This window comes from Seriola dumerili, unplaced genomic scaffold (genome assembly GCF_002260705.1).
Source record: "Seriola dumerili isolate Sdu_G_001 unplaced genomic scaffold, Sdu_1.0 BDQW01000138.1, whole genome shotgun sequence".
In the NCBI taxonomy this organism is placed as follows: Eukaryota; Metazoa; Chordata; class Actinopteri; order Carangiformes; family Carangidae; genus Seriola; species Seriola dumerili.
The window spans coordinates 1,221,993-1,237,036 of record NW_019174393.1 but is presented as its reverse complement, the minus strand read 5'-3'; the positions used below and the strand labels follow the sequence as shown (position 1 = coordinate 1,237,036).

Sequence of the window (15,044 nt, the reverse complement as noted above, 5' to 3'; positions counted from 1 at the left end):
AAATGCATGTGGGAGATTTTCCTTTCAGATTATATTATAATCTATTATAGATTATTATATTTCAGAATATAAAACGCCACCAGCTTCCTTCACTCGTCGGAATCTTTTTAAGGGAAAATTATAAGAGTTTGACTGAATTTTCACTCATCATGTCGAACGTGAAGCACTTGAATGCATCAAAGTGGAGACAAATTCCTCTCCTCACTCTGCTCCTTCACACCCACATAACAATGTGGGGACCTCCTCCTTTTTTTTTTTCTGGGTCTTTACTTCTAATTCCCCCAAAAATTCCGACGCTCCGTAAAGGCGGCAGCACAAATTGCCACTTATCCAAGAGTGGGACAGCGCATCTCTCTCCTCCGGTGGGTGGGCGTGTTTTGTCTCCTTCACACCGTGTCACTCCCCTGTCCCGCTCCGTATCTGTGACCCGGACTGACGGAGACTCGGAAATAATGTCCCATTTATGTTTCTGACTTTTCACTGAGCGGGACTGCTGGAGAAAGATGCTGCTGCTGCTGCTGCTGCTGCTGACCTTACTGAACAGTGCCAGCCCGAGTGTAGCACTGGGAGAACTGGAGGGCTCCCAGTTTGAAGATGATATTGATTCCGACTTGGCAGAATTTGATTTGGACATTGTAAGATATTTAAAAGTGAAGTGAAGCACGTTCTGGCGTTTGGATTTCCTCTCGTGACCTGTTTTTCCTTGTACCCACAGGCACCACGCAGGGTCCCCCGACAGGTGAAAACTCTGTTAACCAAGGTAAAGTCAGATTCACTGCAGAGATGTGACGCTATTCTACTTTTGTTCCTTTAATTTAAAGATTAAAAGTTTGAATCCAAAGGTTTTCTTGTGCTTTTAAAATAAAATTTCAATGGAAAACAAAGGTAAAATCGAAATTTTAAGAGGTTTATTTAAAAATTAGGATAAAAAGAAATGTCCTGTCTTATCTTGGTGTCTTGGGTTTGATAATTTGGCAAAAAAGTATAAATATTAAGAGTTCAGGAGTTTGCAGGTTTGGAGAAACCGACCTTCCTGGCATTAAGAAATCGTTTGATCAAACACAGATTTCTATTGTTAACAGTGGTCCAGAATGCATGACCTAGTTTGAATTATCTAGAAGTGAATTTTGTCATCCTAAACTTGTGCGCCATGGGCGTGACGCGCGGAGATCAGCCAAGCGCGCAGATGTGCCAGAGGAGCTGTAATGCGCTGGGTCATGGCTCAGGGGAACAGAATTCCTCTGACTGTTTGGTAATTGCAGCTAAAAGGAAGTCCAGCTTTCCTTGGATGAGTTATCAAAAATAATGTCAACATGCGCAACGGGGATGCGTAAAATCCGTCGTGCCAGATTCAGCGTCAGTGGCGCAGTTCCAGGGTATATTTATAGGCGTCGTTGGTGGTTGCGTAATATTCATGGTGTTTTAAACGTTTCCTCTGCAGGAGACCAAGCCGCACATCCAGGAACTCTCCATCAAGACCACCATCATCTCCCGCTATGCCTTCACCGCGGTGTACTGCGCCATGCTCAACCGGCACTCCGCCGCCACCGAGGGCGTCTTCCAGTTCCAGATCCCCGCGGACGCTTACGTCTCCAACTTCACCATGTAAGAGTCGCACAGTGTCACGTGAGCAGCAGGTGGTGAGGCTCAAATCAAAATAAGATCCCCCCCATTGCATATTATGGCCTTAGCGTAGATCAATTGCAAGCAGGTTCACAAATATGAAGGACTTTCAGAACCCTGAGGAGGTGAAAGCAAAAAGTATTTCAGAGGAAAAAGGGGCAAAAATTTGTGGAAAAAGTCTAAATATTTTCTTTAACCGTCATGTGACCCCTCAGGTCTCAGGGCTCCTGTTGGTCTCAACGTTGTGAATATCTTTATCAGTGAGGTTTTCAACACTTACAGCCACGTTTGAGTTCTGTTCTCTGTTCTGAGGTTTATCATTAAGATGGAAAACAGAGATCAAGTGATAAATGTCAGAAATCTTTTTTGGAAGCGATGTAACAGAAAAAAAGTTTTGCACCTTTTATTTTTTAGAAGTAAAACACCAAAGAGTCACATGGTCCCCGCCCGTCTGCATGTCGCTCAGTCTGAGCAGATTTGGACGTGTTGGAAAGAAGGTGTTTTATGAAACAAACCTACAACGGGAGGATTTTATGATGTTTCCGTTGCTATGGAGATGTTAGCAAGGAGACAAGAAAGGGTGACTACTTTTATTCGGCTGTTAACACACACACACACACACACACACACACACACACACACACACACACACAGGAGCCGTAGTTCATTCAGGAGCAGGACTGGTGCCCATAAATAATCAGCAACAGGATTTTGCCGACAAATTCAGTCTTTTGTCGGAGAGAACCCGGTTGCCCCGTGACAATAGGTGGTCCTGAATATGAGCGCCGCTCTCTAATCCCCAACCTTTGACCCCGTGAACCAGGATCATCGGAGGGCGTGTCTACCAGAGCGAGGTCAGGCCGAAGGAGAAGAGGGTCAAACAGGAGAACGGCAAACCCAAAAACAAAGAGTCAGGTGACGCAAGGTAAGAGAAACCTGTGTGTGTGTGTGTGTGTGTGGGTGTGTGTGTGTGTGTGTGGGTGTGGACACACCTATGGTCTGGCGTCTCCTAATTACACAGCAGCACTCGCTCCCTCTAATGTTCCCATTTTGCAAACACACATTGATAATATCCCAACTAAGACGTCTTTTACCACAACCAAGGCGGCAACAGAGAGAGAGAGTGTGTGTGTGTGTGTGTGTGTGTGTGTGTGTGTGTGTGTGTGTGTGTGTGTGTGTGTGTGTGTGTGTGTGTGTGTGTGTGTGTGTGTGTGTGNTGTGTGTGTGTGTGTGTGTGTGAGCAGACAGGCTGGAGGGGATCATGGCTTCAGAGACAAACAGTCACATAAATGTGTGAGCTAAGAAGTGATCTATGGAAGGAGTGACATCACGTTTCCAGCTGTCATGAGAAAAGTGACATTTTATTAAATGAGATTTTGTGTAAAGGGCAGGAAGGAGGAGGAAGGAGGAGGAAGGAGGAGGAAGTGGAAGATGTGAGATTAAGACAGAAGCAGAGTTCTTCCATATTCATGATATCACCACTTGGACCGTTCGCCTCACAGCTCCACCTCTTCTAATATTTTCTCTTCTTTCTCACACGTCGTGTTTTCTCTGTTTACAGCTGCTGCTCTTTCAGTTTAAGTTTTATTCAACTTTTACATTGAAGCCAAACTTGTAGCCAAGAGATTTTAAAATAGGGCCTGTCATGAAAGCAGCATCAACAATGCACGTGTACAGTAAAAGCTAAGCATAAAATACATACAGTAAAGAGTTAAGTCAAAATCTTCATTAAGAAATCAAAGAATGAGGATAACTACATAGCTAACGTTAGCATTAGCAGCGGTTTACTTCTACCAGTCTAGAAGAAACTCACTAAGATCTGTCTCCAGTGGTGGAAATCAACCCTCTTGTTTTGCCTCTATTTCTATCACTTCTTTTCTTCTAATGAAGTTAGCATGCTAACTAGCTAGCCCCGGCCCGGTCAGACTGTCTCGTCACTTTCCGATACCGAGTCACTGTAGCGCCCAGTCTGCCCTGAAGAAGTAGCTGCTCAGAGGACGCATTATTACCTCTGGTCTTGCAAACACAACAATGGCTGAAGCCACTGAAGTAAACAGCTGTTAATGCTAACGTTAGCTATGTAGCAAGAGCAGGACTTCACGCTGTACAGACAGAATGATGTCACTCTTTTTATCTAACACTCAGAAAGGAGGAAAATTAAGGTCGAACTATTCCTTTAAACTGTCAGTGACATGTTTCCTCCTCTCTCCAGTCCTGAGCCGCAGGTGGAGGTGTTCAGGACGGCGGTTAATATACCGGGTAGGAACCGGGCGGTCTTCCTGCTCACCTACGAGGAGCTCCTGCAGCGGCGTCTGGGGCGCTACGAGCACGTCACCAGCCTGCGGCCGCTGCAGCTGGTCAGCCGCCTCAGCCTGGACGTCACCATCGTCGACCACTCCCTGATCACGGACCTGGAGGTGCTGCCGCTCCGCAACGGCAGGAGCACCGGAGCCACAAATGTGCCCAGTGCACCAAAGACACCAGGTTTACAGATCACATCTTAACATTTTATCAGTGAATTACATTATAAATTTCATATTTTTGAAGCTTTACCTTCTTATTTTGCTCTATTTTTTTTTATCCATGTTCTTTTCACTCTTACATACTTAAATATCATAAACGATTCTTTATAAATATAGAATTTAAATAGAAATACAGAATATAAATCTAATAAATTCCCTTATTTTCATGTTAAAACTCATAAAAAGGACACGGATCTCATCTTTCAGACTGGCACCAGTTTGTATCCGCTCCTGGGTCACGGTCACTTTACTCATCTCTCAGGGTTTTTGTTCTCGATCCAGTTAAAACACAAACACACTTCCTCTCTTTGTGTTCCAGCGAAGCCCGAGCCTCCCGTCACCACGGTGACCAAAAACGAGAAGAACGTCTGCAAGATCACCTTCAGCCCCAACATCGTCCAGCAGGCCAAGATCACAACCAGCGGCATCCTGGGAGATTTCGTGATCCGCTACGACGTCCAGAGAGACATGGGGATAGGAGACATCCAGGTGAGAGAGAGAGAGAGTCACGTCGTCAACAACAGTCCTGTAATAAACTGCAGCACAAAAATAAACACAGACGCTTTTGATAAAGAAAACCAGACAACCAGAAAAAGCATAAAAAATAGTTTTCATATTTTGCATGCGTTCGCACAGATATCGAGCTACACACACACACACACACACACACACACTCATCTACCCACCTGTTACTCATTCATTTTCTCTGGCTTCCCGCCACCAGCTTCACTCTCCCTCCGCTGCCAAACTCTTCTGTCCGTCTTCAGAGCAGAGCTTCATCTTCAATCACAATCGCACCTCTCTCTCTCTCTCTCTCTCTNTTCCCATCCAGCTACACACACACACACACACACACACACACACACACACCCCCACACACACACACACACACTCATCTACCCACCTGTTACTCATTCATTTTCTCTGGCTTCCCGCCACCAGCTTCACTCTCCCTCCGCTGCCAAACTCTTCTGTCCGTCTTCAGAGCAGAGCTTCATCTTCAATCACAATCGCACCTCTCTCTCTCTCTCTCTCTCTCTCTCTCTCTCTCTCTCTCTCCCCCTCCCAGGTTTTAAACGGCCATTTTGTCCACTACTTCGCTCCCAAAGACCTGCCCGTCGTCCCCAAGAACGTGGTGTTTGTGATCGACACCAGCGCCTCCATGCTGGGGACTAAGATCAGACAGGTAAAGCAGCACGCTCAGAAAACTGCTGCCAGATTAAAGCTACAGCAAACACACATCTATCTATCTATCTATCTATCAATCTATCAATCTATCTATCTATCTATCCATCCATCCATCAATCATGGTGCATTCAATTGCTTATGGGAAACTCTATTTCAAAATAAAATGTGCTTTTAGCCTCATTATCACGCGGCAATCACACGATTCAAGCAACTGAATGTCCACTAGCTGTTTCAGGACCTTTTGACTGACATGTCATGGTCTTCATCAGTAGATGGGGCTCTGAGCAAACGCCACCTGTTAATGAAGACTGTGAGATACAGTCGAAAGCTCTGGAAAAAGCTAGTAAGTAGACCTTGAGTTCAGAATTTTATTGTTTTTTTCCAAATTTCATCATGATGGATTAAATATCTTTAGCAGATGTCTGTTTGAAAAGATGGATATAAAGTTTACAGTATTTCTCGTAAATGGAAAAATATTGGCTTGAATTTGACACTTTCTGACTCCACAATTAAATGTGAGTCTTAATTAGAGTAAATTGGACGCTCACTCTGCAGGGATAATTTGGGTTTGGTCTTTTTTATTTTCCTGGAGTTTGTCTTGGGAGATCGGATGAACTTTCAGAGACGGTCTCGCTTCCCGAACAAAGACATTTACAGTGTTCTCAAATCGCTGTATTGGGTCCGAAACTGGACTCCCCCACCTCCTCACTCCCACACTGGAATATCATTATCAGACCTTTTCCTCCATCTGCAATCGCACGGTTATCCCCCCCCACACACACACACACACCTCCTCCCCCCTCCCTCCCTCTGCCAGACTCAGAGCTGATCCCTGCAGCTGCCATGAGCCGAGATCACAGAACCAGAGGAGACGAGAGAGAAACTGAAAAACAGATTTTCAGTTGAGGAGTAAAAGTGGAAACACACGCAGCACAAGGCCGCGCTGTGAGGGAGGAAGGTCAGTGTCTATGGGGTAATGGAACTTTGTAGACAACAGCACCCTCGACCCCCTTGATCCCCCCCCCCTTGCTACCCATCGGCAGCCCCCAATGAACTGCAGGAACAGAACAAGTGAGTTTTGATGTGGCTTCACAATAGAGGGCTTCAGAGCAGGTCACAGTGTGGCTCTGACCCCTGCTGTATACAGCCCATACACCAAATTATATATCACACCCACGCTTGGGGGGCTGCAGAGCTGCAGAGCTGCAGAGCTGCAGACGCTGCGACTCTGAGTCTTTGTACGAATTACACATTTTTTAAAACCTGAAAACTTTAACTTTTTTTTTTTTTTTTTTTTTTACAATCTAGTGTCAAGTTTCACGGCGGGATTATTCAGCAAGTCGCAAATATCCAGAAAATGTTTCACGTTTGTTTGGATCGACGCACAGCCACACACAGTCTCAGTGTTTTGTAAAGAATTACATATGGAAGTCATTCAGAACCAACTGAAAACACTGACAGATGCATGACCAAAGTCTTTTTAAATGACAGATAAAAAAAAATAAAATAAACAAAACTAAGTGTATGATTGTTTCTGACGCTAGTTTCCAACATTACTAACACCACCCTCCACAGGTGGAGGTGGAGCGGCGGTGAGAGTTTGACTGATGGTTTGTTTCCAACCACTGCAGCTCTCTGCGGTTATACAATAACGCATGGCTTCACTGCAGAGAGCAGGACCGGGCTGTGTACAAAGATCTGTAGTGTATACAAAATATAACACACACTATACGTCGACACGAGATATAAAACAGATGTGACTCAAAGACTGTGTATGTTACAAACCCCTGTCGATACTTAGAGACCGACAGAACTTTATAACTCGGATGGAGGAACATGGATTAAATTATCCAGCAAAGAGACTTTTTGATTAGATTTAACTGTGTCGTCACAAAGGAAACGGCATCTTGAGTTTGATTATTTAACTCGATATGAACAAAGAGTCAGATAAATTAGACGACGTCGTACTTTGTGGGTTAAAATGTATTATCTAACTTTAGAGGTTAGGAGTTAAAATTCTTGTTGTTTTTTATTTACAGTTTAAAGCTAATTCTCAGAACAAAGTTACTTAACTGGAAGTAAAAGTTTTTTAAAAGTTTCAAGGTGCTGTTGTGGACGCTCCCACACAGCGGCTGAAGGCTGTTTCATTTGAATATGTTTTTATTCTATATTTTATATTTTTATTTTATATAAACCTCCTGATCAATACGCTGAAGGCTTTTTTCAAAATGACAATGCCTGAAGAGCGTCCTTGAGATTCTTCGTTAAACCTCTTGAATGAGGCGACAAAACAGAAGCTCAATTTCATATTTAAACATGTTTTATACTGTTTTGACATCAACTCTTCCTCTTCCTCCCTCAGACTAAAGACGCTCTGTTCACCATCCTGAGGGATCTGCGTCCCGACGATCACTTCAACTTCATCAGCTTCTCCAACAAGATCAAAGTGTGGCAGCCCGACCGCCTGGTTCCCGTCACACCTCTCAACGTCAGAGACGCCAAGAAGTTTATATTCACGCTGATGCCCACGGGAGGTGAGACTTCATTGTCCTCGTGGTTCGTCCTCTTCGTCTGCAACTTGTAGTCGCATAAAATGTTTCATTTAAGGTTGACTGAAGACTTTAAATGGACCGTGAGAGATGGATTTTCTGGTATGAACATGGTTAACTGTGAAGATCTGCACTGAATACGGGTTGAAAGTGGAAAAACATCTTGTTTAATGAGCTTTGGTTTCTTCATTTTCCCTTCAGGGCAATAAAAACGTATTTCCATGTCCTTGACATTTTCATATGAGTATTAATCTCCAATGGCGTCCCTCCGCTCCAGGCACGAACATCGACGACGCCATCCAGACCGGCTCCACTCTTCTTCGACGTTACCTCTCGGGCCCCGACGCCAGCCCGAACAGCGTGTCCCTCATTATCTTCTTGACGGACGGGCGACCGACCGTCGGGGAGATCCAGTCCACGGCGATCCTGGGGAACACCCGCTCGGCCGTGGAGGAGAAGTTCTGCATCTTCACCATCGGGATCGGAAACGATGTGGATTATCGGCTGCTGGAGCGCATGGCCCTGGAGAACTGCGGGATGATGAGACGCATCCACGAGGAGGCCGACGCCAGCGCCATGCTCAAAGGGTAAGAGCGCGTTTATGTTCAGTCTGAACCTTTTTGTTTTTTCACAGCCCTACAAATACTCAGTATGTGTTTTATGTATCTCGCAAGATTTTCCAAACCTTTACATTTTTTCAGAAAATGAGCAATCCCATTTTCCTAGATGTCAATATGGTTGCCATCTTGGATTTTTAAAAATGACCAAAATGGGGATTGTTCATTATCTCAGCTCCTAAATGACCTACATTCAAAACTTCCTCTGGCTAAATCCCATAGAGCTAATTAAAACATGACAAATGAAGACAGCTTCTTTTATTAGCTGATTTAAATGTTGCCTAACGCTGGAGCAATAGTGATGTAGACTAAGACTTGTTTAAGACCAAACCCCTGGTCTTAGATAGTGTGAATTTGTCTAAAACAGACCTGAAACTGGCTTTACGATGTGGTCTGAAAGTCGTCTAAAAATTGGCATAAAACTAGTCTGGTCTAAAACCGCCCTGACGAGGTCTAAGACTGGCTTTACAGTGTGGACTGAAAATGGTTTAAAATTGGCAAGACACTGGCCTGATGCTAGATCTACCTTTTCAGTTACACATCAGCTTTTTCTGACGAGAAAATAATATTTTTTTACTCCTTATTTCTGGATTTTTACTGGTTTAAAACTGGCCTGAAACCAGAAGTCCCTTCTCTCACTGTGGGCTGTCTAAAACGCCCCATTTTGAGGTATTTATTTCTTTAAAAAAAATACAAGATTTGGCCACAAATTTCATGCAAGATCCTCATTTTCCTTTTTTGTCTCCATCTCTGGTTTACGCTGTTCTATCTCTTTAATGCACTTCCCAGGAATCAGTTGTTAATCAAACAGGATTATCCCACAAAACACGTCCTAGACACGAGGCATTTAGCGTAAGAAATTAATAAAGAAATTCTCAACACCTATTTTATACGACGACGTAACTGAATATTACTTAAAATAAGCAATTAAGGTCCAATTCTTCCCCTCTCATAAAAGTCTAATCCACCTCTTATTAAGCAATTAGCTCTCCTAATCCCTCCCTTCTCCCCCTCCGACACGCACCTCCATCTCTCATCGAGCTGCGAAGGAACGGAGACCGCAAATGTGACGGTGCTGACAACAGACGTCTTTAATCAACTTCAACATGTGACAGCCACAGACCGCAACAGCCACCCTCTTTCTCTCTCAGACCCCCCGCCCTATCTTTTACACACAACCCTCTTCCCTCTCTCTCTCTCTCTCCCTTCCGCACTCGGACACACAAAGTGTTTGTTCAGTTGAGCAGGAATGTGTGCGTGTTGTGAAACCGGCGTCTGGGTATGTACGCGGGGTTAACAGATAGACTCCGCAGATAATAGCCTTCGTCCTGCTTGAACAAACACGCTGGCTAAGAGGTGAGGAAGTTTACCGCTGCGTGACAACAAGGATGGGACACAGGACTTATGCACACACACACACACACACACACACATTTCTGCTTCATACACACTCCTTAATGAATGTGTGCACAGACTCTGAAGTGGGGTGGCAGAGGCTTAAAGGGGTTAGACAAGCAGGTTTATGCCCGGAAGGTGGCATGTTTGGATTACCAAGACGTTTGATGAAATCTGGAATAACAACCCATGTTTCGTTTCCCTCCCTCAAGAACTACCACTGATGTGCCCTTGAGCAAAGGTACAAAACCAATAAGTGCCCAGCTGGATGGCTAGAAGAGCAGGATACTGTGCAGATCACGTTGTTTGCTGATAAAGCTGAAATGTGTTGGACTGTCCAGAACCTCAACCAGAACCTCAATCTAGCCTTAACCAAGAGGTTTTAGTTGCCTGATGACTCTGCGTTTGTTTCCAGAACTCTCTAAGGGGAAATCAGTCTGAACACACCCTTAGAGAATTACGAGATACCTGATTGTTGCCCTGCTGAAGCCGTTCAACGGTTTTTATCGTCTCTGCAACAATCTACTGCAATCCTGCATTTCTTCTCGTCTCTTTCCAGGTTCTATGACGAGATAGGAACTCCTCTGCTGTCCGACATAAGGATCAACTACACAGAGGACTCCGTCAAGTACGTCACTCAGCATATGTTCACCAACTACTTCAACGGTTCTGAGATCGTAATCGCTGGGAAGCTCACCAACCAAAGTGCAGAATCCCTTCACGTCCAGGTGACCGCCAGCAACAACGACAAGAGCATCATCCTGGAGACGGACGTGCCCCTGCGGCACCGACAAATGGAGACCGCGAACCACGTGAAAGCAGCTACAACCGCAATGGCGTCCGGTGCTAGGACTCCGGGGTCAGGGGGTGCACAGGGACTTGTGGACGTTCTGGGTTCAGTGGCAGAGGATTTTGTGGAACGTGTGTGGGGTTTCCTGAGCGTCAAGGAGGGGCTGCGGTCGCGGCTGCGTAGCCAAACCAGCAAGGAGAGGGAGGGCCACACTAATCAGGCCACTAACCTCTCTCTGACCTACCACTTCCTCACTCCCCTCACCAACCTGGTGGTGGAGAAGCCCGAGGTCCTGGCTGACGGCACCATGGCTCCAGCGCCCACCATCAACCCAGCAGCAGGTGAGGCCGTCTCAACTGCCAATGAGCTGCCAGGCGACACAGAGGAGGGAAAGCCACAGAAATCCAACAGGAAGCCAGGAAGCCAGACTTCATCTCAGCGCAACATAGTTGGTGAGGTTGTGTCTCCTAGATGTGGTTGTAGAGAGTGTGTGAAAAGTCTGCTACAAAAGGCAAACACAGGGATAAAAACTGATCTGTCTCTTGAGGGATTGAAACCTACAACTTCTCTAAAAGAACACTCCACCAGAATGGATTTTTAGTATCAAATTGATTCTGAAAATGTGGTCCTTTCTTTTTTGTTGTTGCGGTGGACGACAGCTCTAGTTAGCTTGGAGCAAAATATCCATTGAGACTTCAAAAACACCTCCATAATCCACTTCAACACAATCCATAAAGCTAATTTTCATATTTTTAGCAAAATAAACTGCTTCTGTTTGTTGCTAACATGGTCAGCTTTGTTGCTAACGACCAACTAGCGAAAAACAGGCTGTTTATTAAGCTAGTTTGAAGAAATTTGCTAACATATGGCTATAAACAGCTTCTATCTTTTGCTAGCACAGTTAGCTGTTTACATTTGTCATTCCTAGGAGTGTAAGTATAACTAGCAACAAACAAAAACTGTGTATGGCCATACCCTGGAGAAAATATGGCTAAATACACAGCTATCTTTTGTCGCTAGCATGGTTAGCTGTTTACAGCTATGTATTTAGCTACGTTTTTACCAAACTGTGATAAAAAATATGAGTATTTGCATGATACTTAGCACATGCACAGATAAAAAGGAGGTGGTTTATGCTGCAGAGAAGTTTCCATGATATTATCTTTTCCCAACATTTGACTGGATCACCTTTGTAAGCCACTGTAACTGTTGTGACTCCAAGCTAACTACAGCTAACGACACCTCTGCAAAGGAGCAAACCACAAACTCTGTAGAGCCGCATGTCAAGGCTGCAAGCAGATTGATTGAACCATTGAACTGTTCCCTCTCCTCAGACACCCTGTATTGCACTAACAACAAACCCAACAACAGTTTATGTTACTCATATGGAAATTTTTAAAGAGGAAGCACTGAACAATTGCAGCCCTTTGTCTCATTTGCAGAAGATAAATATTCTCTTCCTCGTAGGTAAAGTAGAGAGGAGACCGGCCAAGAAATCCATCACCATCTCCAAAACATCAGGTGACTCCACATTCTCTCTCTATCATGTAAACAGTTATACGCATTTCCCTGCCTGTTTCATCCGATAGCATCCGAACCCTATGTACTGTAAAGATATATGCAGCGGTTACACAGCCCCTCAGTAACACTTGAAAGAGAGGAGAGGGGGAATGTACAGTAGATTCTCTCTCGACACCCTGTGTGTGGGCGGCCTGTAATTTGGATGTTCGTCAGACAGTCGGCAGCGATCACACAGACAGCGAGGGGTTCAGGGACGCCTCTGAACATGACCTGGAAAGAGGGAAGAAAAAAAAACATGCAGGGTCTAATTGAAATGCCAACACAGGCCCTACGTGGCACTTTAAACATGCATGTGCGTGTTCACACACACACACACACACACACACACGCACTGTGGGTGAACCGGACAGAGTAAAGAGTTCAGAAGTGGATGTTTGTGCATGTGTTACAGTTAAGAGAGGGATCCCATCAGAGGCAGTTAGCGAGGGCTAATGACCCTGTCATTACTGTCGCTCTATCATCTCCTCTCATCTCATCGCTCCTCTGTTCATCTGAGCTGGTTCTCACAGGCCCGAGGAGAATCCGGCTAAAGATGTGAACTAAGAACATAAGAACATAGAACATAAAGAACATAAACTGAGCTCAAGAACTGACAACAAGGCCTTTATTTATATCCAGGAATATCTTTCCATACCATCAAATCAAACTCTAACTGTCTCTGTTTCTCATTAGTTTACACTGTGTAATGAATTCTCTGCCTGTTTCAATCAGAAATCTGTCAAACTAAGTAAATGTGATTCTCTCAAATTGGGACATTTCACTTTAAGTCGTCAGCTGTGTTTTTGAAAACAGCCGTCTCTTATCCCCTTTGACAACTTCAGCCGACGGTGACCCTCACTTTGTGGTGGAGTTCCCCCTCAGCAAACTGACCGTGTGCTTTAACATCAACGGTGAGCCTGGACACATCCTTCGCCTGGTATCCGACCACAAGCACTCCGGTAAGACTCATGTTGCCGGGGCGACCTGACAGCCGAGGGGTTATGGTGCAAACCGTGCGGGCTGCATTTCCTGTCTCTCTACCCTGTCCTGTCAAATAAAGACATAAGATGGCCAAAAGAAAAGACTCATAATTCTTTTAAACATCATCAAAAGGCACTAAAAGTCTTATCTCACTTTTCTGTTCTCCAGGTGTGACAGTGAACGGCAAGCTAATCGGCGCCCCGCCTCCGCCGGGCAGCCACAAGCAGCAGCGTACCTACTTCAGCACCATCACCGTCGTGGTGGATCACCCCAAGCGCGCCTACATCGAGGTGACCCCGAAGAAAGTCATCCTGGACGGCCGAGACCGCATCGTCCTGCCCTGCCACTCCACCGCCGCGGTGGACAGCGGCGCGCTGTCGGTGTCCATTGTGGGGAGGTCCAACGTGACGGTGACGGTCGGCGGGAACATCAGCTTTGTGATCCTGCTGCATCAGTACAAGAACCCGGCTCCCTACCAGAGAGACCACCTGGGGTTCTACATCGGCAACAGCAAGGGGTTGTCCCACAACTGCCACGGTCTGCTGGGTGAGCGTCAGCTGGGGTTTGAGCTTTAATCATGTGATGGTTGAGGAAGGAACAATATGCAGTACATCACAACAGTGTTTATCCCAAGAGTGGCTCCACATCCAGTTCCAGCTAAGTGATAGAAATATGTTCAGAAACAAAAACAAAGAGGTTATGAATTGTATTAAACTGCGGCAGGTTTTTATTTGTTCAATTTGATTTATGGGTTGTATTCGTATTTGTTTGAGAAAATGAGAAGGCCAGACTGAGCTCCCAGGGCAGCGTGAGGTTTAACAGGAATCTGCCAGTTTTGAAACTTCTTAAGAAAGGCTGGTGATTGAGAAAGAGGTCAGGACTATAAAAACTCACAGCAAAGTTTCAAGGAAATCCAGCCATTTGTTTTTGAGATGCCTCATCAGCTGAAATTAAAACCTGATAGTAGGATGAGATGCCAAAATTAAGGGGAATTTCACATAAATCCAGAGTAAAAAGCCAAAATAAAAACATTTCATCTCGAATGGAAAGATTCTTCCGCATCAGTTTACAAGCAGCTTCACTTGCAGTTTAACCTGCCTGATTCTGCATCAAGGAGCTGCAGAACCAACAAAAACAAATGTGAGTTTTGACGTCTAATGCAGTTTGAGATATCGGAGATCATTGTGAGGTGACTCCTGCACTCGTTGCACGATTTGCACAAAGTCCAAAAGAATGAAATGTGGAGAAAAGATCCAATAAAGCCAAGATTTTAGCCAGTAGAGCATCATCAGGGTAAGTTTTCTCTAACTGCCTGTGACACGATTCTGTGGAAAACGAATCCTTTTTTATCTTTGTGGGAACAAATGGTCACAATGGTTGAATGGACATCAGCAGAAAATCAACTGTCAAGGCTTTTACTGAAAATAACTCGCACCTTTGATCCAATCTGCTTTCAGGTCAGTTCCTGTATGAGGAAGTGGGACTGGCGGAGCTTCCTGCGCAGGGGGGCACGAAACCGTCTCCGGTCCTGAAGGTGAAGGACCGCTCGGTGCCGGTGGTTCAGAAGAGCCGGCGGATCTACAGCGGGACGCAGAGCGTGGACTGCTGGTTCGCCAGAAACAACGCAGCCAAGCTGATAGACGGACAGTACGAGGACTATCTGATGTCGCACATGTTCGACACGGGGGACTGGCCGCACGGTTCAAACAGAGTGTGAGGTGACAGCCACGAACTGTAGTGCCGCATTTAATTATTTGACTTAACTCCTTTTATTTTGTATAATTCCATAATTATCACACTGCAATAGATCCAAACGGTT

The 15,044-nt window shown here is 45.1% G+C and overlaps 1 protein-coding gene across 1 annotated transcript; it reads left to right on the top strand.

Moving 5' to 3' along the window:
• Nucleotides 1-491: 491 nt before the first annotated feature.
• Nucleotides 492-14,942, top strand: itih5 (inter-alpha-trypsin inhibitor heavy chain family member 5). Its single transcript, XM_022749090.1, has 14 exons — nt 492-635; nt 716-760; nt 1,442-1,605; nt 2,447-2,533; nt 3,836-4,089; nt 4,465-4,634; nt 5,215-5,331; nt 7,696-7,867; nt 8,160-8,469; nt 10,454-11,136; nt 12,152-12,205; nt 13,087-13,203; nt 13,394-13,771; nt 14,683-14,942. Exons 1-14 carry the CDS (start codon nt 504-506, stop codon nt 14,940-14,942), a joined length of 2,943 nt encoding a protein of 980 aa, XP_022604811.1. The 5' UTR covers nt 492-503.
• Nucleotides 14,943-15,044: the final 102 nt, after the last annotated feature.